General features: G+C 52.5%; 7 protein-coding genes across 10 annotated transcripts; 3 read left to right on the top strand and 4 right to left on the bottom strand.

Annotated features, from left to right (window-relative positions):
• Nucleotides 1-185: 185 nt before the first annotated feature.
• Nucleotides 186-3,590, bottom strand: PV07_04675. Of its 2 annotated transcripts, XM_016391502.1 has the most exons (4): nucleotides 3,296-3,590; nucleotides 2,764-3,076; nucleotides 1,035-2,709; nucleotides 186-980 (listed from the first exon to the last, which is right to left on the bottom strand). In XM_016391502.1, the coding sequence occupies exons 2-4, from the start codon at nucleotides 2,958-2,960 to the stop codon at nucleotides 873-875; spliced, it is 1,980 nt and encodes a 659-aa protein (XP_016249021.1). In that variant the 5' UTR covers nucleotides 2,961-3,076; nucleotides 3,296-3,590; the 3' UTR covers nucleotides 186-872. The 2 variants fall into 2 exon arrangements, with proteins under 2 accessions (XP_016249021.1, XP_016249020.1); XM_016391501.1 differs by having other exon boundaries at nucleotides 2,764-3,590.
• Nucleotides 3,591-3,745: 155 nt separating this feature from the next.
• PV07_04674 lies at nucleotides 3,746-5,717 on the bottom strand. Of its 2 annotated transcripts, XM_016391500.1 has the most exons (2): nucleotides 5,546-5,717; nucleotides 3,746-5,497 (listed from the first exon to the last, which is right to left on the bottom strand). In XM_016391500.1, the coding sequence occupies exon 2, from the start codon at nucleotides 5,322-5,324 to the stop codon at nucleotides 4,353-4,355; it is 972 nt and encodes a 323-aa protein (XP_016249019.1). In that variant the 5' UTR covers nucleotides 5,325-5,497; nucleotides 5,546-5,717; the 3' UTR covers nucleotides 3,746-4,352. The 2 variants fall into 2 exon arrangements, with proteins under 2 accessions (XP_016249019.1, XP_016249018.1); XM_016391499.1 differs by having other exon boundaries at nucleotides 3,746-5,717.
• A 44-nt stretch (nucleotides 5,718-5,761) lies between these two features.
• PV07_04673 (uncharacterized protein) lies at nucleotides 5,762-8,666 on the bottom strand. The gene is made up of 4 exons (XM_016391498.1): nucleotides 7,843-8,666; nucleotides 7,451-7,792; nucleotides 6,968-7,396; nucleotides 5,762-6,914 (listed from the first exon to the last, which is right to left on the bottom strand). The coding sequence occupies exons 1-4, from the start codon at nucleotides 8,352-8,354 to the stop codon at nucleotides 6,065-6,067; spliced, it is 2,133 nt and encodes a 710-aa protein (XP_016249017.1). The 5' UTR covers nucleotides 8,355-8,666; the 3' UTR covers nucleotides 5,762-6,064.
• A 26-nt stretch (nucleotides 8,667-8,692) lies between these two features.
• On the bottom strand, nucleotides 8,693-10,625 carry PV07_04672 (uncharacterized protein). Its single transcript, XM_016391497.1, has one exon. It carries the CDS (start codon nucleotides 10,406-10,408, stop codon nucleotides 9,071-9,073), a length of 1,338 nt encoding a protein of 445 aa, XP_016249016.1. The 5' UTR covers nucleotides 10,409-10,625; the 3' UTR covers nucleotides 8,693-9,070.
• A 153-nt stretch (nucleotides 10,626-10,778) lies between these two features.
• Nucleotides 10,779-13,368, top strand: PV07_04671 (uncharacterized protein). Its single transcript, XM_016391496.1, has 5 exons — nucleotides 10,779-10,968; nucleotides 11,018-11,771; nucleotides 11,870-12,295; nucleotides 12,389-12,476; nucleotides 12,573-13,368. Exons 1-5 carry the CDS (start codon nucleotides 10,864-10,866, stop codon nucleotides 13,162-13,164), a joined length of 1,965 nt encoding a protein of 654 aa, XP_016249015.1. The 5' UTR covers nucleotides 10,779-10,863; the 3' UTR covers nucleotides 13,165-13,368.
• Nucleotides 13,369-17,375: 4,007 nt separating this feature from the next.
• On the top strand, nucleotides 17,376-18,428 carry PV07_04670 (uncharacterized protein; the record flags this gene model as incomplete). The annotated part of the gene is made up of 2 exons (XM_016391495.1): nucleotides 17,376-17,576; nucleotides 17,754-18,428. 2 exons carry the CDS (start codon nucleotides 17,376-17,378, stop codon nucleotides 18,426-18,428), a joined length of 876 nt encoding a protein of 291 aa, XP_016249014.1.
• Nucleotides 18,429-19,086: 658 nt separating this feature from the next.
• PV07_04669 lies at nucleotides 19,087-21,022 on the top strand. Of its 2 annotated transcripts, XM_016391493.1 has the most exons (7): nucleotides 19,087-19,538; nucleotides 19,633-19,782; nucleotides 19,882-19,892; nucleotides 19,976-20,255; nucleotides 20,326-20,359; nucleotides 20,443-20,464; nucleotides 20,568-21,022. In XM_016391493.1, the coding sequence occupies exons 1-7, from the start codon at nucleotides 19,317-19,319 to the stop codon at nucleotides 20,782-20,784; spliced, it is 936 nt and encodes a 311-aa protein (XP_016249012.1). In that variant the 5' UTR covers nucleotides 19,087-19,316; the 3' UTR covers nucleotides 20,785-21,022. The 2 variants fall into 2 exon arrangements, with proteins under 2 accessions (XP_016249012.1, XP_016249013.1); XM_016391494.1 differs by lacking the exon at nucleotides 20,568-21,022 and having other exon boundaries at nucleotides 20,443-20,547.
• Nucleotides 21,023-21,791: the final 769 nt, after the last annotated feature.

Genomic DNA, 21,791 nt, shown 5'->3' with positions numbered 1-21,791 from the left:
CTACTCGTACAGGGCACTGGCACTGGCTCTGGCACAGTGGGTTCGTCGCCTTTGGGACTTCTACCGGCGGACTGACCGTCCACGGCTGGCCCGATGCTCGTCTGATGAAAAACTGGCCACGACGCTAGCAGCCCAAGGGCACCACAAGGGCGCTACACGGGGACCTTTGGCTACACAGGTTCCATTCCCATTGGTAAGGCGCCTGGGGCTGCAGCATGGTTCAGAGACCCTTGGTCCCGTCTTCCCGGAGACACGAGCAACACGACAAGAGAGGGGAGAACCATCTGTAGCGGACTAGGATGCCTTGATCGAGTAAGTCCATCAACCTGCTCCTCTCTTGGTGCCCATTGCCCAGTAATTACCCGTTGCATCCGTTCGTCTGCTCCACTAGGCTCTCTTCTGTGCTTCCAGAAATACCCCCGTCTTCTTTTCATCCCGGCCCATGTTGGTTCTAACAGACTGCCGAATGCAGATGTGATGACACTGTACACGAAAAACAGGTCCTCAAGTCATTCTCCTCAACGCCATCGCTAAGACCTAATATATCCACCGTCCCTTATGGCCTCGCCTTCCTAACAACCTATTCACCAGTCCACCCAGGAATTGATGCGAGTCATAACGTCCGGTCGGGATTGCCAATAACAATCTTGCCTGCCAAAATCCCAAAACAAGTATTAGTCCAGTCGTAGCAATCATCTGGGTGTGCGATGATCCAGGAAAAGAGAAAAGCACCCTGTCTACGTCCCACCATGTACCCCAGTGCTGTATGTTCTATATATTATATATGAGAGGATATCCGGGAGAGTTGGAGTGGGCGTGGCAAATGCGGCTGGGGGTATCATAGTTGGGAACGCAACAGGAGCAACAAAACATCAGGCTTGTGGGTCAATAGCTCGCCTCATCCGGTAGTCTGGCTCATAAAGAAATTCATCCGTGGCAGGATCCCATCGATATGCTTTGAATTCCACGCCGTATGGTCTCTGCGGTTTCCACATCAGTATAATGTATACTCCGAGCGAAACACTTGATCTTACCGGTTCGAGCATATATGCCACCCCCAACGGAACATCCAGGTCGCTGATGTCCTCTTGCTTGAGTCCCATGAAATACGCCAGGAGAACCCGACAGATGCTTCGATGGCCGATGATTAAGACGTGGTCCGTCATTCTTTCTATCTCAAGGATGACTTTTCCCAGTCGGTTGATTATGTCCAGATATCCTTCGCCGCCAGGGCCCGGGTACCGGTAGTGGAGCTTGTCTCGTTTTCGAAGCTCATACTCGTGGGCGAACTTGTCTCGAATTTCCGTGTAGGTCATGCCTTCCATTGACCCGGCGTTGAGTTCGTCCAGCATTCGCATCTGCTTGATATCGAAGTCCTCGTCGTTGAAATACTGGCTCGTCTCGATGCTCCGTTTCAACATGCTGGTCCACACGCAGAAATTCCGCTCCTGGAGCGTTTGCGCTGTATATTCCGGATTCGGTGGTGTGGTGTCGCCCGGAAGCGGTGGGAAATGCGTGTTCGCCTGCTTTTCGGCCTGGTAATCTTCCCACGCCCTCCACTCTATCCCAATAAATTTGGCAAGTGCCTGAGCATATCTCACCCCGTTGGGACTCAGAGAGCTGTCACCACCGATCTTTCCATTGACGTTGTCCATCGATTCGCCATGTCTAGTAATCCAGATTTGTCGCGGGGCCAGATTGAAGTTCATCAGGTAGGTGACGGTTTGAATGGAAAGGAAGCCCTTGACTTGATGCGTCACCATCTTGCGCCCCACGTCGATCATGGAGCAATACGCCATGTTGTGCTCTTCTTCAAACTCGTCTAGCTTCTGGTATGACTTCTCATATTGTTGCACCCGTTGCTGAAAATCCTTAAATGCCGCCACCGGGTCCTTGCCTTTGTAATCTGGACCGGACAGTTTCAGTCGCATATTGGCTTCCAGCAAGTTCTGATCTTGACACCGTGACTCCACAAAGAGGATATTGATGTTCTCGTCGCGCTCCCGGATGTGTCTAACCAACGACAAGCGTCGCTCCCGGGTATGATTCGTGGCATCCAGGATTCCCACAGATCCACCGTCTTCCAGGACATATTTCAAGAGCTCGTCCAAAGCTGCATGGGCAACCTGTTCTCGCAACTGCTTGGCCTTGGTATTGTTCGGGTCAAAGAATTGCGCAGACTGATCCATGGGTTCTGGGGCGGACAGCTGAATAGAGTCTTTCCTCTCTCCATCGGAATTAGTCGAGCCATCCATTTGTAACGGGCTTATGGGAGACGAGGTGACTTCGCCATTAATGAGAATCTTAGTCTCGACAGCAGGCGGAGGGAGCAGTTCACCATGATCCACGATGCCCTGGGGCCCCTGCGTGGTAGAGCTCATTCGACGCACCGATTCCCGCAGCGCAGCAGTTGTCCGATCGGGTATGGGGGGACCAACTCCAGCGGCCACTCTTCGACGGTCTCCCACGTTGAATATTCTGGTTGGGTGCTGTAACCAGTTCAAATACCGAGCAATCTTCTTGACGATGTAACTCTTCCCTCTGGCAGGTAGCCCAACCATGATGATAATGAGCTTGGCTGCGACATCTCTTTCTGATATTTGGCCATTCGGAGAGACCTTGGATCGAGTCAGACCGGGAATATCGAGGGTGGTGGCGCGGATTTTGGGAGTCGCGGACCCCGAAGCGTTGGAGCTGTTTCGCGCATGTCTGGTCGAGTCAGCGCCTCTTGCGATCGCACATGGGAGCTATCAATCTGCTTACATCTGAGGACTTGTGGGCGCACTGGGAGCAGGAGTGTCGGTTAGGGCTCTGCCCAGGGCGCTTGTGGGTACCTTATGCGTGGGTAAGTTGGATGCAGATCTGCCAAATGCGGTTTTCGGAGGAGGCATAAGACTGGAGTGATATGCGACATGATTCAGGGATTCGCCCTCATGAGAAGAGGCAGAGGCGTTCGTCATGATGGCGACTCGAGCGAGATCGGAAAATTGTTCGCTGAGGCGACGGTTGAAGATGGCCGCTGGGACAGGGTCTGGGGAATTCGCACTCGGGGTCGGCGAGGACTGCCTCGACCCTTCTAAGAGAGGCATTCAGTATCGATGCCTGCAAGTAACGAAACTAGGTTCTGTTTGATGAAAGGGGAACAAGACAGTAGAAGAGGCGGGGAAGGGAATATTAAGTAGAAAGCGATGAAGAGTCTGACATGTTGTGACAGGTCCTCGCGTTGGACAGTTTTTTGACTCAACACGCACACGGGAGCGGGAAGCGGACCTGCATGCTGGGGTGACAACCGTACCTAGTACCTTTCTCTGGTTGGAGCAGCAGAAGGAGCTCCTCTTTATTTATTCACCGAGCCGTATGATTGATTCACTTGCCCGGCTCAAACGGCCAGCGGAAGTGACGTCTTCGTTCCTGGAAGGGTTGGGTGAGGGGGAGAGATAACCTTGCAGCAGTCAAAGTTACAGGGGCGTGCTCCGACGGGACAAGTCCTTCAAGGCGACGACGATGACCACGACGGCGGCAGCGACAGCAACGAGGAGCAGAACAATTTGGGAATCAGCACGATGGTCAGGAGCGGAGGCATACACGAGTATACATACAAGTACATTCTCCACGAGGACTGGCTATGCGCAGTAACTCGTATACCTAGTCTCCGGAACACGGAGTGCGATTCAACATCGCGAACCCAAGGTTCTCAGGCACCCTACCGAGTACCTAGTACCTACTCCCATCAGCTGCCAATCCCTGCCAACCTCCCTCCCTCACCACTACTACGGAGCACTCGCTACAGGGTACGAGGTACTCGTATTGGTTTCGCAAGCTCCTCCAGCCCTAATGGACTAGTTCATGCGCCCTGAAGTCGGATTCTGGAGCCGGCTAGCTCCTCTATCGCTCCATCATTATGCCGGATGGCTCGATAGTCGCAAAGAAGGCTGAATCAGACAGGTGAGCCTTGTCCTCGCCAAACGACTTGGCTCACTTCGCCTGGCTCACTAGTCCGATCTAAGGACCAACAGCGAGCCTCCTCTAAGCCCAAATCCACTGGCCCCGAGCACCTAAGACGGCCCTAAGCCGCGGAATTCGGGTTGGTGACACGAGTGATATTTGGGGTAGCCCTGCACCCCGATCCGTCCCCGTAGCGATTCGGGGCCCGAAAAACGGAGGACGAGGACGAGAACAAAGGCTTTGGAGTCCCAAGACACAAAATACAATGCCGGGGGCAGGAATTAAGAGCAGTGGTGTTCCAACTGTCAAACCGCGCACAGAAACGATACTCTTCGTGGCACCCAAGCACCAAGAAACATAAACCACCCAACGCCCTGCGGTCGCAAAAGGAGACGTGAAAGCCAACACTAAGACGGTGGTGGAGACGAGTCTTGACGTTCTCTCGCCTCCTTTTCTTTCTGCAACCGACCCAGCGTCGCTCGCAGCAGGATGTCCCGTCGGCTCAGACCACTCTCGCTCTCACCACCACCGTCCTTCGACCCTCCTAGCACATAGCTGCCACCCGTCCAACCCCCGTGGTCAGCATGCTCTACGTCCTCGTACGTGTCGTTGGGGTTGTAGAACTCCTCGCTCGACAGTCGGTGCCCGCCGTGCAGTGTGTCATTGCGCTCCACCTCGCGCTCGATTTCTTTGGTGAGATCCCAGAAGTTCCGGTCGTGATCGCCCCAGACGTTGTGCGACAGTTCGTGGCAAAGGGTTTTGCGGATCACTTTGTAATCTCGGTATCCATCGTATGCGTCTGTCCGCAGCCTCAGCTCAATCACCTCGCCCCGGTTGCGGTTCAAGCCCAGCGTCTTCGACTCGTGGGTCGTGTGTTCTGCGGGATTCATTTCGGTGAGGAGCCCGACGCTGAACTTGTGCTTGCGCATAGACGCTTTGATTCCCGGGTCGTTCGCCAGTCGCTCTAAATACCGTCTGCTCTTCTCTGGGTTCGGTAGATAGGGCAGAGGTTCAATGGCGTGGAAGGTGTAGGTGGTTTCGTCCTGGATCTTTTTCCAGTCGCGAGTCTTGTTTGCCTTGACCGGTTTGAAACTGCTCGGGCGCGACACTCTTCGGGTAGCCGCGCCCATGTCTTCCATCTTCTTAACCTCAGTATTGGGCGTCCCAACTAGCTTTATTCGCGTCGTCGGCGTGAGGAATTCGCTCAGCTTGCGGTCGGAGAAAGGATGCTTGACGAAGCCCGGTTTGGGGAGGAAAAAGAGGGACACTCGCTCGACATCTGCACCAATCCTCTCGGCGCATCTTGTTGCCAGATCACTGATGGTTTCATCTGAGATGTCCTCGAGCTCGAGGCTCTCATCTCGGTATTGGATCTTCATCGAGAACAGAGGCGGCCCTGGTCTGGCTGGTGGTAATAATCGATAGGCCAATGGCAGGTAACTTGGTAGCGATATAGGATGTAAAGATAAAAGAGCGAGGAAGCATGCCCTCACTGGCGGAAGACATAGGCAGTAATCTGTTGGCGACGGTTCTGCGCTTTTCGAAGTGATACCTTGAGAATTAATCAGCGGGGAAACCCAAGACGCCGCAGGCATCTCACTGGATGACGCCACTGTGCCACCAGGCTGAGCTGGCCATGCTGACTCGGACCGAGCCGATCTTCATGCGGTCTCGGTAAAGGCTCAAAGAGGTGCGGCTTGAAGATCGTCAAGCTGGAGTGCTGCACCGTCGAGGCAAGAGAGCGGTCTGGACAACTCGAAAGTATAGCCACTGTACTACTCGGTACATCGTACGAGAAAGGCGACAGCTGAGCACATGTGGGACAAATTTCCGCGGTGATCTGCCAAAGACTAGCCTAGGTGCCTCAAACCCCCCTCCCCCGCTCCCTTCACATGTCGTTCCGATTACAGCCTCTCACTAGATTCATCCAGTCATTCCGACCTTTGTAGAGATGAAAATCTCTTGCAGTACGCACTCATGTGTACTCTGTTCGAATTGTATTGTGCTACCAAATATGCTGTGCCTTTTCCCCGTGAAACCTATTTAAAATGCTGGTTCCTCCTCGCAGCTTATAAACACCAGCGACGTAATCGTGCTACATTCTATATGCTATCATGATCTAATGTCCATTGACTGCCGCAACAGGCGTGCTTCCAGTACCTTGCAGGTGCGAAGTCGGAGCGGCCTGTACCGATCCATCGCCGTTCACATGACAGCATTCACCGTTCGCCTCTCTTCCAACCTCGACGCTGGCAATGTTCTTGTTGCCGGGTACGTCAATGGCAGGATTCCTCTCGAAGAAGTCTGCTGGGCGAAGATGGACCTGGTGGATCTCCACCGGCATCACAGGCCAATCTTCCACACGGGGGTTGTGGGTAAGGCCAAAGACATTCCAGACGACCACGTCCTCGTTCTCTACATCGTCGTTGCGAGCAGCCATGTCCGCCACGCCGCCCACCTCGAGCTGTGACTGGTTTGTGAACTCCCCGGCTGCGAAAAGCTCATTGTCTCGGTACTTGGTGACCCACACGTGGTGATGGGCGTAAGCGGCGCGCTTGGCGGCAATGGACTCTGGGTCTGCGAGCATCAATTGGGACGGAGTGGGAATAAACTTGTACGAGACGGGCCGTTGGGAGACGGGGTTGACCTTGTTGGGGTTGGTCATTTTGATGGTCAGGTTTGTGAAAGGAGAGGCGTGAATTGATGTCGATTTGGTGACGGGCTTGCGAACGATTTCGTATCCGTTGCCATGGGGGTTCGTCTTGGGGTTCATAGGAATAGGCAGTGATTCTTCCGTGAGAATGGTATTGGAATGGCCATCGATGGCCGGGTCAATTCGGACGGCAAAAATATGCTGGTGGTTTTGGGCGAGGGCACCCGGGGAAACGACGTTGCCATAGGGGCTAACCTTGCCAGGGTCGATGTTGACCACCGAGACGATTCCAGTGGCTCGAGTCTCGATTGTGATGCTGAAATAGAATGTAAGCACTCAATGATATCCAACGGAGATTCTCCCACTCACCCTCCAGCTTGATCAAATTTAAAGGCAAAGATGTACTCGTAGTTTGCCAGCGTGATGATGAACTGGACGACCAATTCTCTCAATCTCGTCACCACTGCTCGGTTGGTTCTGAAGTTGGTGTGTTTCCAACCGATTCCATTATCTTGTTCATGGATGCACACGACGTTCTTTGACACCGAGGGTTTGCCCTCCGAGTCAACCAGCATTGCATCGATGTATTTGATGACGCCGAGACAGTCGCAGCCAAGTGCAAGGTTGTTTGCAGCTCTGCCTGCACCAGCATCACCAAAGTCGAAGGCCTGCTTCCGTTGGAACGGCGGTCGAGGATCGCCGTACGGAACGGTCATCTCGGACAAACTCAAGCGGTAGAGCACGCTCCGGCCATCGTAGTGAATATCGTGAAGGACAGCGCACTCGCGAGGAGTGAATCTGCGTCCTTTCAGTCAGCATTGAATTGTACGGTGAGCGAAGAGGCTTGCGTACCCAACTCGGAACCTCCATTTCTGCCATTCGATCAGAGAGTCATCACTGACGGTGAAGGACGGCCCTTCGGGTTGTATCACGTTCAAGGGCTTCAGGTCCTTGCGAAGAGGGGTATCCAGCAACTCTGGGACGTATTCAGCCGGTTTACAATGTTCGAGGATGTTTTTGCCGGCTGTGCCATAGTTCAGCCCATCCTCGGTGCCACCAGTGGCAAGACGGTCAATCCGAACAATTTCCTTCTTGTAGGTATCCATCACTGGAATGATAGGCAGAGGAAACCCGTAATGATTGCTATCGGGGTTGCCATTTCGTAGTTTGGCGAAGCATAGGCCTTGAGTGTATCTGGATTACAAGTTAGGGCCTGGATAATGCAGTAGGGGGAACACTCTTGCCTTGGGGCGACCTCTCCGGCATCCGGACCGCCGTAAGGCCATGGGTCAATGGCAACCTCGAATTTCTCGTCCAGGTTGAGCTCTTTGATGGCATTCTTGAACAGCTCTGATTCCACACACACTTCGTTGAACTGTCTAAATTCATCCAGTGTCAGAGATTGTTGGGAAGTCGCAGGCACCCGCCTATGCTCGACTTCCTTGCCTGAGGCAATATCGATTATAGATTCCATGTACTCATGGTGTCGGTCCTCAAAGATCACGTCATACTGTACACGGGCCTGGCGGGGAGGTCGGGGAGTCTCAGAGGAGAGGGCTCCAGCATGCTCGGCGGCGAGGAACTTCACTAGCTCGGCTTTTGCTGGCTCAAAAGTGAAGATGTTGCGGAAAAGGATAGCAGCCTTGCGGGCGTCAAGTACCGCTTGCCGAGCAACGTTGACCTCATCGGCGCTCAACTGATCCAAGGGGTGTTGGTAAGTCATCTTGGGAACAGTATGACCATTCGTGGCGGCCATCTTCTTCACGGCTAAGACTTGTACTGAGTCCTAATGAACGAGAAGACAAATCACGGAGCTAGGGGAGAAAAGGGAAGAAGTGTGAGACTACCCGATTGACTAAGGGGGGAAAGGGTCTCAATAAAAGCAAGCAGGATGATGCTGATATTCGGAGTTGTCCTTCAGGGAACAAACAGGTTGATCTCAGGATCACCCAAATGACTTGCCATGCATGAGTTTCTCCGCCACAGGTGGGCGGGTGGGCATGTACCCGAGGTGATAAGATCCTGGCGAAGGCAGCCAAGAGTGGACGTTTATATTACGATATCAAAGTCATAAAAGAAGCTGTTTGTCGTGCCCTGTCGTGCTTGTTCGTTGGAACAGCAAAAGCGGGATGAATTAAAGCTCAAGCCTGAAGAAGCTCGGAACCAATCAGATGGAGGATCGGCTACACATACCGCATTGGGAGTAAGTAGAGGGCGTTATCGACATTCGCCTTTCTACTTGTATTGGCTCCCTGTATCAAATGACCCGGTTTCTCACTCGCCCTTGGAGCGCCTCGCCGCCATCTTATCAGATTCTAGATTTGTCTCGCCTTCTGGCTTGGCCAGAAGAAACACAGGCAGTACTTGATCTCTGATGTGCGGGGCTCTCACAATGTCCTCCACCATGAGGCCCATTTTGCCAGCCTGGATATATCCAACCAGATCGAATACCGCGAAGCCCACTCGAGACCATCATGGAAATTCTTCGTCGTCATCTGTGGCCCAGAAAGCCTCATCCAGCAAGTCCTCGTGTCCTTTATCTACGGCTGCAAGTGCCTCTTTGGGCCTTTCGGTGTCTGGGATCGAAACAACACCCTGCATTCCAATTTCATATCGAATCGGACAACGGGTCGGGCCCGCCCATGGAGCAAAGACCACCGAGAAGGTCCGACTTTTCTTCTTGTCTTTCCAGAGATTGCCTCCCGCGTATTCCTGTCGTTCACTCTCCATCTTAAGGACAATGCGAGCAGATATTTGATTGGCCCATGCCAGTCCGAGCGCGGGAGTCTTCAGCTGTTCATGCTTGCTCTTTCCCTTCTCGTCTCCCCATCCAGTAAAGAAGCGTTGTTGATGATCAAGGCTCCGAGCCTCCCTCCGCCACTCCAGCACCGCCGCCGAAGCCTGCACTCCTGGAGGGGTAGGAGAGGAAGTCGTCGCCGGAGATGAAGACTGCAGGAGATTTCTTGAATCATCGAAGCGATCCGACACCTGATTGGTGACCACGACCACTATATTATTCTCGACAGCGACCCGCCGTAGCATGTTTCCCAATTTGGCCAGCTCAAAGGCTCGGTCGGCGAGTTGAGCTGCTGTCCGGGTATCGTGTTCGGCTCGGAAGTTTGCGGCCACTGAGTCTAGGACGATCAGTCCGATATTAAAGCGCTGGACCGCAACAGGAAGCTGGTAGCGAAGAATATGTTCCTGTGCCTCCAGATCATTTGTTGCAATGGTGCGCACACGATCGAGTGAAGGTCCTTGGCCAGGATCCAAGCCATTGTACTCAGGGTGGTGAAGAAGTATTTGACTCAGCCGCTTGGTATGGAGTGGTCCTTCCGTTGAAATGTAGATTGACCCTTTCCCAAGCCCTTTGGGTGGAGGTAGCTGGACAGAGAGCAGCAGGCCGAGGACGAATTGAGTCTTTCCGACAGCACTCTCTCCCACTACCTCTACGATGTGACCTGGGTGTAAGCCTCCGTTCAATGCTTGATCTATATTCGGATCCAAAGTCCTGACTTTTAATGGCAATTCCTTTCTTGTCTCCGGTCCATCGCCTGCTGTCTCGCCTGCACCCGCGGCTCTAAACCTGCGCTTCTTCCTCACTCCTTGCAGTGTATCGCGTTGTAGAGCATGTATGGCATCTTCAACTAATCTCTGGACGTCGGCCACAGGAAGAGGACATTTTCTGGCAATCTCTTTCGGATCAAGAGTGATCAGGTCGGCGACAGTAACGTCATTTTTCTCCAGGGAATGCAGGAGATGTGAGTGCGGTTTGAGGTCAAAATCAGGGAGGACTTCGAGGAGGTCGGACATTGGAGCGACGTAGGATCATAGAAGCGTGTCGCACCAGGATGGCAGCCATGGTCTGCCGTCAAGTCGCGAAGGCAAATCCGGTGTCGTTTGCATGAAGCCGAAGCAGGGACAATGTATCCACCAAGGTGCGCGCTGGAATGAAAATGCGCTGAGACCGTACTTCTTCAAGATCTGTCGTTTCACATCCCGCCTTGGAATTGTGTATTTGTGCCTCACACGCGTGGTTAAAAGAGGGAGAAGTCTACCGAGCGCTTCGCAACAAGATTAATATTCCTCAACGGGCGCGATGCCTTTTCGGGAAGGCCACAACTGCGCAGTGCAAGCTGGTTTCCGGAGGTGACATCGATAAGATCCCGTAGTAAAATTCATGCAGCTTTACTAAGGCTCATAAACATGGGCCCGTATATTTCGAGTTCGACCGCGAATGACTCTTCTCTCCTGGCACAATTATAGCCATGACTTCTCGCCAAGTTGCACAGTATGGGACGTTTAAGAGTCCTATTCAGCCGGAAAGCTTTGCAGCCCCGGGTTCCGTGGTGTTGAATCAGCTGCGTGTCAATGTAGGCCCTGGGTTTGCCATCTATGAGGATCACCCTGACTTGTGGACAGCGCGACAATGGCAAAATATATCTCCTCGAGATACGGCCAGACGAGGGAGGAAGAGGGGTCATCGTCGAGCACGATAATGGACAGAGCAGAGACGTTCTTCCCAAGCAATACAACTGCTTATCCCAGGTTCATGAGTATGGCGGTGCCTCCTTTGCTTTCAATGAGTCGACGGGGCACATTGTCTTCACGGATTGGGAGACCAAGGGTGTCTTTGGCCTCGATCCTGAAGCAGGCGAAACAATCCCAATCGTGACAGCGGATCCCAAGGTATATTACGCCGACTTTGCTATCCATCCTCACCATTCTCAATATACCGTGGCAATCAAAGAAGATCATCATGCGCCCAGGATTACAGATATTGAAAATTCTCTTGTGGTGATTGACTCGTCCACAAATGAGGTCCGACCTCTGGCCAGCGGTGCTGATTTCTACACCTATCCGAGATTCAGTCCTGACGGGATGAAGATATGTTGGATTCAATGGAATCACCCCAATATGCCATGGGATAATACTGAGCTATGGCTTGCTGACTGGGACCATGGCACGGTCAAAAACCCTAAATGCATTGCTGGCCAGCAGACCAAGGCCAGCATAACCCAGCCACGCTGGGGTGATGATGGAGTGCTCTACTTTGTCTCGGATCAAACCGATTTCTGGCAGATATATTCATTTTCCGACGGTGAAATACAACAACTCGTACTGGCAGGCCTGGAGGACGCCGAATTTGGATTTGCAGATTGGTTTCTGGGAGGCTGTAAGTTCCCCTTTCTTCGAGAGGATCATTTGGCATCTCCCCGTGAAACTCATCAGTAGGATACCCTTACCTGGCTATGACCTAACAGAGATTTACAGCTTCCTACTGTCTCCTGGACCCTGCCACCATGGTCGCAGTATTCAATTATCAAGGCCGCTGCACCACCATTCTTGCAGATACTCGAACACTCGAATGGCGAGATCTCAGCTGCCCTATTGTCGAGATCACGCTCGATGCCATCAAACCAGTATCGGAGACATCGTTCGCTATCATAGGCTCCACTACCACCCTCCCAATGCTGGCAACGGTAATTGATATCAACGAACAAGGGCTCGGAACAATCCTGCAAAAGTCCACTCCAACATCCCTTCCGGAAGATTATATCTCAATTCCACAGCCCATTACATTCCCACGAATCCACGGTCCTGGCGGCGGTAATGCATATGGTCTCTTTTACCCGCCGAAGAATCCGCAGTTCGAAGCTCCAACCGGCACGCTTCCACCCCTAATTGTCGCAATTCACGGTGCGTTCTCCTCTTTCTCGAGCGCCTGCTTCGGGCTAAAGTTGTTATTTCGCCGCTTTGTCGCTAATCATCCAAGCTAACGAGTATTTCTAGGGGGTCCAACATATCATGAAGGCCCGGGCTTCTCACTTCGCGATCAAGCACTTACCACTAGGGGTTATGCGCTTGTACAAGTTAATTAGTAGGTTCTTGTGTCTCTTCGTGAAAATGATTTTGAATTTAGGGCTCTTAATCTCCCTGATTTGATCTTGCTACGGACTAACACTTCTCTTCACAGTGTCGGAAGTACTGGGTATGGTCGTTCGTACCGCAACCTACTTGCTGCCCAATGGGGAGTTAGCGACATCGCCGATGCTGTCTCCGCCGTTGACTATCTTGCTCAACAAGGGCTTATTGACAAATCACGGGTGGGTATCACGGGTCACTCTGCGGGAGGTTATGCAACGATGCAAGCTCTGGCCAAGTATCCTTCGGTGTGGGCTTGCGGAGTCGCTGAGAGTGGAATATCGGATATGAAGCTCCTTGTTCAGGAGACGCATAAGTTCGAATCTCAATATCTCTCGCCGTTATGCTATCCTAGTGCCTCGGCCGAGGAGCAGGAAGCCATCCTGAGAGACCGGAGCCCTTTGACCCACGCTTCGGATATTAAGAGTCCGCTGCTGATTATCAGTGGAGCAGAGGATGCCATTGTGCCGCCAAATCAAGCATACGACCTAGCAAAGATGGTCAAGGAGGCCGGCACCCCGGTAGATATCAAGGTCTACGCTGGCGAAGGGCATATCTTCAATAAGGGAACCACGCTAAGTGATATCGAGCGGAGGCGGTATGAGTGGTTTGAGAAATACCTAGCAAGGGCAACTCCGTCATAGTGCGAGATGGCCATTTTATGCACAGAGGGTCATTTTCCTCTGAGCGGATAGCTCCAAGCGTGTTGGGAGAAGATGTGATCAAAGTGTGCAATGAAGAATGGCGTGTTCGTGCTTGCCTCGGCGGATATTCGCTGTAAATAGAAATGTCAAGCCGTTCATAGATACAGATAAATCTCATTTTGACGAGGAGAGAGTCGGTTGCCGTCAAACGTAAGTGTGGCTTTCCATCGGAGAACCTGACAATCGTACAGCACTTGAATGATGAGGCTATGAGGCTGGCCAATCGGAGCGCTGCAGCTTTACTTTCCAATTATGGGCGGGATGCAATCTACCTCATCCTGATGCTCACCTCCATACCTCCGAATCTTGGACACCTTGACACGTTGGCTTTGTGACTTTTGTCGCTTTCGTTCCGTGAACCATGGCATCGGTGGCTCAGCCTTGGCTGTTCTCAAAGTATGTCTATTCTCGCATCTCCTGCTTGCGCTACGTACGTGCATCGAAGCTAATCTGGGTCTGTTCTCCAGGTTCATCGATCCTATCTTCTCGGTCTGCGTCGGGCTATCTGCAGCTGCTCTTCGCATCCAGCGCGAGCAACGCGAGAAATACCCTCAACAAGATTCCAGCTTCCCTGCGCTGTGGCAGAAAGGTCTCAAGATGAACAAGGTTTACTGGGGAGGTGGCACTGCGGCTTGAGCAATGAACACACTCTGCACAGTTTCAGTTGTTCTAAACCACGCACGAGCTCCGGGAGGGACGTCAGCATTCGAATGGCCAATCTCAGCAGCTCTGGACTATTACAGGAGCACGCCGTTCAATTCTCGAGTCACAACCCTTTGGTCTTCCCCTACTCACGCACCTTTACATACCCAGTCGCGGGACAGAGAATAGGACTGTCCGGATGGATAGGATATTAAGACAGAGATACATTCCTTCAGGTTGGTCTATATCCGAGGGTTTGGCAAAAAGCGGCTTCGGAGATATGTCACAGCTTTGTCGCATATGGGGACCTTCAAACTCTGTGACATCGTCCGAATTCAGCGGGCATGGAAGAGTTATCATGCGACTGTTGGCATGGGCCTTGTCATCTAGCTCGTGGTGTTTCCCTCTGGACTGAACTACAACAACCGCCACAGACCGCCTAAAATCTTGCCCGTCCTACGCTCAAAGGAACGCAGGAACCTGCTTTGCACCCTCAATTGGCTTCATATAGCTCACACGATCTTTAACATAGAGCTCGGCCTGCATCTCTTTGACATCGGGCTGGTCCAGACTTCCCGCCTGTATCAGTGGAATCAGCAAACTGTCTACAGCAGTCTCCCATGTCTCTCTGGATGCACCGACAAGGTCACCACTCACCTTGATAACCGTGTTATCGGGCATGGCTTCCAACTCGCAGTACAGGCTCGAGCCGCAATTTCCGCAGAAATAGTGCCTATTGACCTTGCCGCTGTCGCCGACGATATCAAAGGCCTTGGGCGTTCCTGTTTCGGTCAAATGGATCAGCATATACTGGATAAGTAAAGGGAGCCGGGTGAGAACCACCGCTGGTGACCTTGAAGCTTCCACGGTCAATGACAACATTGGGCAGACCAGCTGAACCGCCCCAGCGCTGACAGTCCTTGCAATTACAGTATGCCTTCAGCGCAATGTCACCTGTGAATTCGTATTTGACTTGGCCGCAGAGGCAGGCTCCGGTGGTAGCAGACATTGTTGGCGATGGCGGTGAATCCTTGGATGGGCACAAGAGCAAGTAAATGGTATGGAAAGCAGTGCAACGGACAACAGAGAAGCAGACAACAAACAGACAAGCAATAATGAGTAGGGTTCTTCTTCTTCTTATATACCTTTCAGAGGGTTTAATCAGTCCCAGGCGTACGCCCTTGATAGGTATCCTTGGTGACGACGTTGGCCCCCAGGCCGCCAAAGCAGTGGTAATCTATGCACCCGCCTCTTCATGGACGGCCTCCAGAAGCAAAACGTATTGATTCTCTCGTTCACAGGCTGGCGTGGCAAAGTGAATACATTGTTCGTACATCATAATCGAGTACTTCTGAAACCCATATCGCGTCGTTCTAGAGGAAAGGGAGAAGCAATCCGCGAGAAGGATGGACAATATGGAAGGGCGGTGAGCTCAAGAGAGATGAATGACGCGAGAGCCACAAAGACGTCGAGGTATCAAATGCAGACGGCGCAGTCAGCAATAAGTAGATGGCCCACCGGATCGATCGGTTGGGTCGTCCATTGCTACCTGATTCAGATATTGATGTCCGGAAAGTTGCACAGTGAATTGGCCCCCATAACAACATGCAATCGGCTACCCAATCAACTGATTGAGGTGCCTGGCGAGCCCCTGCTTGCAGGCTTGCGACCTAGTTCATTCTCTTGCCAGCGGACCACCTTCTTTATCTTCCCACTCAGGTTGTCTCACTGTGGTCGGAGTATGAAACATGCGCATTCCCACTTCCACCATATTCCTGGTCTTCCTCTGCTCCTCGCAGCAGTCTCGAATGCTCTGAGCGGAAATCAGAGGCAGCCGGAAATCGCGCCGAACGTCGACTCGGTTGTGCCGCCATGTCCACGAGATGCTGTGAAGGGGAGAAAGTCAATGGCTATCCCAAGATGAGGCGAGTTCAAACGCACCAGAAGGATCCAGTTGAATAGACTGGCCACGGCAATCAATCCCACAGCAACCTGCTCCTGATTCCGCCAAGGGTCCACGCATCGACGCGTATATCCCAGGGTCCTTCACAGGCTCTGACATCGACATCATGACTGGGAAACGGCCACGCACGATCTTGCAGCGAATTGAACCCGCAGCACCGGAGAGCATTCTCGATTCCGCGGACGGCATCCTCGTTCTTAGCCCGGAACAGGTTGGTCCACTGGCTTTCTAAGCTGCAGGACATAATGTCGGAGGGGACTCCGTAGACGAGGGAGAGGATGAAGATGGCAAATGGAAGAAAAGGGAGGAAGTAGCGGAAATACGGCGCCAGAATCGCCAGTGTTCTCGTCTTAGCCTTTGCGGCGAAGGCCATGGCGAAGGGTCCGATTAGAGCAGTGATTGTGCTCAGCACTGGGAAAGCCAGAGGGAAGGGCAGGGAAAGATAGGTAATCCTAGCCCAGGAGATGCTGTAGAGATTGAGGTAAGATTGCTGAACTCGAGGCTCTCAAAGGAAAGGAAAGAGGGGATGGGCCGTCTTACGCAGAGAGAATGACTGAGGCGATGCCCAGCTTGAGTTTGACATGTTAGAGTCCTGCAAAAGAGGAGAAACGAGATAGCCCACAACATACCACAATTGAGATGAGGCTGAGATATTTGGAAAAGGGATCCATGGCGGAGACTGGCGCCTGGGACGTTGATGCGGTTGAAGGAGATGTTCTGAGTAGAGACAACTGGATACCTATGTCGAAGAGAAGAGACCACGAGCCGCAAGGAAGCAGAAGATAGAAGAGAAGAGAGGGGAAATCACACTGGATGGCTACCTAGCGACCTGGGTAAGTATGATGCAAGCGTCTTGTCTTGTCTTTTGCCCAAAGGACAGTTGCCCAGCCAATGCCGTGGGTGATACTGAGGGTGTGTTACACGGCAGGGAGGGGTTGTAGTAGTGGGTCAGGCAGCCATTGATCTCTTTGGCAGACGAGGCTGAGATCTAATACGGAGGATGTAAATACTCATGACTGGGGGACTGTGGGGGGATGGTTAGGAGACACTAGGGGCGGGGCCATCCCCAGATTTTAGGGTCCCTCACCGCCTATGAGCTCATGGGCCCTGAACTGCTGCTTAGACGCTAAGTGCCTAGTCCTCATCACTGACTTTGAAGCTTGTGGCATCCACCACCTCCCTCTTTACAGCTGCCATACCAAGTGGTGATTGTGGTGGGCTTCTCTCCTATGTACCTGGGTAGGTAGGTGTTCTTGAGGGCTCTCTCAGCTCGTAGAGAGCCATCTGTGAGATTTATGTGAGAGAAAATGGATTCGATGACACTCTTACACACGCACATGCTCGCACAAAGGAGGTCCTCCCACTGCCTTCAATGGTTACCCTATCCTTTAACCTTTATCACAGACCACCTTGACTTGAACCACGTCTCTCTCAGTTCATTCCCATGAGTATCATGTTTGCTAGCGTGTGATTCCGCCCAGGCTTCGGTACAGAGGAGGGCCGCATCCTACTTTGGGCAAATTACATACAACTCGAGTGGGCAAACATGGTGATCTACCGCTATGCTCTCGAGTTTACGGAGGATAGTGCACCCAGGAAGAAGTCGATCAAAAGAGTAGACAAAGAGCGCTTAGTTTCTCTACTCCTCGATGAGAACTTTTCTCAATACCGACCGGGCATCGCGACAGACTTCAACTCTCTGATCATCAGAAAAGTCAAACTCAATCCACCTCAACAGGCCTACAAGGTGACTTATAGATGTTACTTACCCATCTATCCACTCGTTAGAGGAGGCTCCTAGCGTTGTTGGTATGGTAACTTCGATCGATAAGTTACTCGGTCAGTGGCGAGCGAGTGTGGTGATCCAGGAGTCACATAAAGAGATGGTGACAGCCTTGAGGCGTCTGGTGAAAGCCACCTTAAGTTGTGGAAGCAAAATAACAACGGCAGACTACCTGACAACATTGTGGTCTTCCGAGATGGCGTTTCGGAGAGCCAGTACCAAGTTGTGCTCAAGGCAGAGCTACCGCAGATCCAAGCGGTCTACAAAGACGTCTATCCTACGGATGACATCAAGAACGGGCTCCCACAACTAAACATCACTATTGTTAGTAAACGCCACCATACAAGATTCTACCCAATAAACCCAGACTCAAATGCAAATGAGGTCGACAAGTCCGGCAATCCGTTCAACGGTACAGTTGTCGATAGGGGAGTGATTGAGGGGAGAAACTACGACTTCTACCTTCAAACCTATACGTCGATGATAGGGACGGCGCGGCCTATCCACTACTTTGTGGTCTACGACGAGATCTTCCAAAAATACCATCAGCATCTGGCCATATCATCAACAGGCCGCCGGTTTGCAAACGCTACCGACGTCTTAGAAGACCTCACTCACAAAATGTGCTACCTCTTTAGGCGATGCACGAGATCAGTGAGCCTATGCCCGCCGGCACACTACGCAGATCTGGTATGCGACCGCGCGAGGCGGCACTTAGCTGAGGTATTTGAGCCTTCGTCCGCGGCAAGCAACGATCCTAGGGGGACAGGAAGACCTACAGTACCGGGCCAAAGTATGGTCACGATTCACCCGTGAGTTGCTAACACCATGTTTTTCATCTGATGGGCTGGACACCTCCCTGTGAGTGAAGTGAAGATTTCGGTGACGCCAGCCAGCCAGCCAGGAATTCAGGAATCAGGATTGTGGAATATTGTCTCTTTTCAGGTGGGGATCTTGCAAAAAGAGGACGCCTGCTTTTCGAAAACAGCTAGAAAACAAGAATGAAAAAAAGGGAGTACGCCTAAACCTTTCCCACCCTCCACGGCCGGACAATTCCCACACTGCTTATTCGGTGACGATGATGCTCGTTGCTGCTGCTGCTGCTGCCGCTGCTGCGACTGCTATTGCTGATGGATGATAAGCAATGATCCTTTTCCCACAAGCTCAAGGTGTCCGTCTTCCCCAGGCCGCGTGCCGATCGACCTTCCTTTTTCTTCGTAGTTGGTTTGCCCATCCTGGCACAAGTGGATGGGCCCCCTGGATGGCTTATGGTTGGCGGATGCTTCGCTCATCCCGAAGCCCCAGCCCCGGTTCTGACGCTTTTCCCAGATGCGAACTGCCTGAAGAGGAAGGTGAGTAATAACAGATGATGCTGGGCCCGGAGCGAAATGCCTGGATTCGTGCGAGTCACTGGCACCTAAAAACGGTACTCCAGTCCCGGACGTGGGAAATTGATGCACCTCGTCTGCTCGCACAGCTCTGCAGCTGAGCTTCTGCCTAGACTTATGTCACTTCGCCGTTGCCTGGGCCATTGGACGTGGGTGATGGTCTTTCATCGATAATCTCTCGCCAGCCTGTTGGTCTGTTCTGCCCTTCTCACCTCAGAATCTATGCTTCTCCGTGCGCATTGGCATATCTAGCTACACCTCCATTAACCCTGATTGAGACTCCAAAGAAAACACAACTGCCAACGAAGTATTCAAGATGGCGACCTCGGATTCCTCCAAGTACACTGAGGGCAGGGTACCGTTCTCGCACCCGAGCTTGCCAAAGCCCTGCGAGACATGGTATAAAGTGTACGGGGACCTCAAGTCTTCCTCGACCGGCCGGCCGCTCGTCACTCTTCACGGAGGTCCTGGTATGGGCCACAATTATCTGTCGAACCTCCGGCGCCTTTCAGACGAATATGGCATCCCCGTGGTGTTCGTGAGTCTTCTCCCGGATCCGTTGGAGAGCTTCCTAGAGTTGCCACGGGGCCCTCGATTTACGGCGTGGCTGTTTGGTGCTAATGACAGAGCAGTATGACCAGCTAGGCGCTGGCAACTCGACTCATCTCCGGGAAAAGAGACTTGACACGGACTTCTGGGTGCCTGAGCTGTTCATCGCGGAACTGGATAACCTGCTGGAGCATCTCGGCATTTCAGAATTTGACTTGCTCGGACAGAGCTGGGTGCGTCGCTCTCCTCCTTGCAAGACTGCCCCGGTGCCCGCAGAAGCCTTCCCTCGTTGAACCACCGTCGAAGGCGAGAAAGCTAACATACATTTCCAGGGTGGGATGCTGTAAGTGCTGCTGCGTTTGAGACCTGGAGAGTCTCCAGGTCTTGTGGCTTCCTGGTTCTGTTTGACGCAGCTGACCGTACCAGCGGTTCTATGTTTGCGATTCGCGGAAGCCCGGGCCTCAAGCGGCTTATCATCTCCAACTCTCCCGCATCCATGAAGCTCTGGGTTGAGGCGTGCAACAAGTGGCGAAGCCTACTTCCAGAAGATGTTGACAAGGCCTTGACGAAACACGAGGCGAACCAAACATACGACGACCCCGAGTATAAAGCGGCCGTGGAAGAATTCTACAAGCGACACGTCTGCAGGGTGTTCCCATTCCCACAGGATCTTCTGGACACGTTTGCGAACGTGGAGATAGACGATGTGAGTTGGCGGTGCCGCCGTTACGAGAGTGAAGGGAGGTTGAGCTGTGGGCTGATATGATACTTTCTAGACTGTGTACTATACCATGAACGGGCCAAGTGAATGTAAGTCTCATTTTCTGTTTGGATTTGATCATTTACAACCCGGTATACCATGAGTACTTTCGTCGATACTAACGGCATACTAGTTACCGTGATTGGGAATTTGAAGTGAGTCTTCTGAAGAGTCTTCCAACTCCCACAACATGAGGAGCATTGATTGGAGAAGCATGGAGTTCTTTGAGTATGCTTGCACCGTGCTAACGGGGCCCAGAAACTGGTCGGTGGTCGATGAAGTCCACAAGATCTCGGTGCCCACCCTCCTGCTCAATGGAGCGTGGGACGAGGCCCGAGATAGTTGCGTATATCCTTTCTTCCAGATCCCCAAGGTGAAATGGTACACTTTGCCGGACGCGAGCCATTGCAGCAACCTCGAGGTTCCCGACAAATACATGGAAGTGGTGGCGGAGTTCCTGAAGAATGCGGCGTGATCAGACTTCTGGGACATATGGGGTGTGGTGGTGCACAGTGTCTAGGCTGGATATATATCTCAGCCACAATCGCAAGGCTGTGGCAAGAGATGAGGGAACTGCTGTCAATCTTGGTATCTGCACCACATCTTTGGGAATGCCTACGGGCAGCAAGTTCGACAGCAAGTTCCGCTGACAGCAAGATCGCTTAGTGGTTGGCAGAAGCCAACTACACCTAATTTAGCTAGTTGCAATTTCCGCTCGCCATCCTCCGTATCCCTCCCCTAGACCTCGCCGCCGCCTATTTTGTATAGCCAACCTTGGTGTTGATCGAGATCGTCCTGTTCTGTCCAATGGCTAATCGTCAACCATCAGCCTGGCGCGCTAGGTCAGGCTGTCCTGACCACCTCCGAAGGCCACTTGAGAAGGCTGTGAACGAACTACCACCTGAATTCCTTACCGATCCTGTCACCAACGAGCCGTTTGAGACTATTGACGATTGCTACAAACGCCTAGTTGGATACTCGCTAGCCCAGGGTTTTGATATTGTCAAAACCGGTGGTGGAACAACGTCGTTCCCTGCCTGTAATTTCCAGTGTATATACCACGGCGAGGTCAGGCGGCGGCGAGGTCTAGGGGAGGGATACGGAGGATGGCGAGCGGAAATTGCAACTAGCTAAATTAGGTGTAGTTGGCTTCTGCCAACCACTAAGCGAACTTGCTGTCAGCGGAACTTGCTGTCGAACTTGCTGCCCGTACGAGGTAGGTATTCCCACATCTTTGGTTGAGCTTTCTTGGTCAAGGAGGACTATGGATGACTCTCTTTCGCATCGACCTCGTTTCGGGGACGAGAGACTGCTGGGTTCTTGTTAATACACCACTTCGGAATCTGGACTGTGCTTGAGACGGACCATGATATGGTAATGAACGTCAAACATGTATCGAATTCAAATTTCCATCGCAGACACTTGCCATCGGCATACTTCCCTCGTGGGTTCCTCCTCGGCCGGTAGCCGCTTGCAAGCTTG

This window comes from Cladophialophora immunda, assembly GCF_000835495.1.
Source record: "Cladophialophora immunda strain CBS 83496 unplaced genomic scaffold supercont1.3, whole genome shotgun sequence".
Taxonomy (NCBI): Eukaryota; Fungi; Ascomycota; class Eurotiomycetes; order Chaetothyriales; family Herpotrichiellaceae; genus Cladophialophora; species Cladophialophora immunda.
This window is presented reverse-complemented; position numbering and strand designations above follow the sequence as displayed.

Bases quoted from the DNA above. Each gene is read 5' to 3' on its own strand.
- PV07_04675 (XM_016391501.1), bottom strand. From the start codon at position 3,089: ATGCCTCTCTTAGAAGGGTCGAGGCAGTCCTCGCCGACCCCGAGTGCG. The intron at 2,710-2,763 runs GTAAGCAGATTG...TGACTCGACCAG, and splicing joins GCGCCCACAAGTCCTCAGAT to ACATGCGCGAAACAGCTCCA. The intron at 981-1,034 runs GTAAGATCAAGT...TGGAAACCGCAG, and splicing joins TGGCATATATGCTCGAACCG to AGACCATACGGCGTGGAATT.
- PV07_04674 (XM_016391499.1), bottom strand. From the start codon at position 5,540: ATGCCTGCGGCGTCTTGGGTTTCCCCGCTGATTAATTCTCAAGGTATC.
- PV07_04673 (XM_016391498.1), bottom strand. From the start codon at position 8,354: ATGGCCGCCACGAATGGTCATACTGTTCCCAAGATGACTTACCAACAC. The intron at 7,793-7,842 runs GCAAGAGTGTTC...CTTGTAATCCAG, and splicing joins GCCGGAGAGGTCGCCCCAAG to ATACACTCAAGGCCTATGCT. The intron at 6,915-6,967 runs GTGAGTGGGAGA...ATTCTATTTCAG, and splicing joins AAATTTGATCAAGCTGGAGG to CATCACAATCGAGACTCGAG.
- PV07_04672 (XM_016391497.1), bottom strand. From the start codon at position 10,408: ATGTCCGACCTCCTCGAAGTCCTCCCTGATTTTGACCTCAAACCGCAC.
- PV07_04671 (XM_016391496.1), top strand. From the start codon at position 10,864: ATGACTTCTCGCCAAGTTGCACAGTATGGGACGTTTAAGAGTCCTATT. The intron at 10,969-11,017 runs GTAGGCCCTGGG...ACTTGTGGACAG, and splicing joins TGAATCAGCTGCGTGTCAAT to CGCGACAATGGCAAAATATA. The intron at 12,477-12,572 runs GTAGGTTCTTGT...TTCTCTTCACAG, and splicing joins GCGCTTGTACAAGTTAATTA to TGTCGGAAGTACTGGGTATG.
- PV07_04669 (XM_016391493.1), top strand. From the start codon at position 19,317: ATGGCGACCTCGGATTCCTCCAAGTACACTGAGGGCAGGGTACCGTTC. The intron at 19,539-19,632 runs GTGAGTCTTCTC...ATGACAGAGCAG, and splicing joins ATGGCATCCCCGTGGTGTTC to TATGACCAGCTAGGCGCTGG. The intron at 20,360-20,442 runs GTAAGTCTCATT...ACGGCATACTAG, and splicing joins CATGAACGGGCCAAGTGAAT to TTACCGTGATTGGGAATTTG.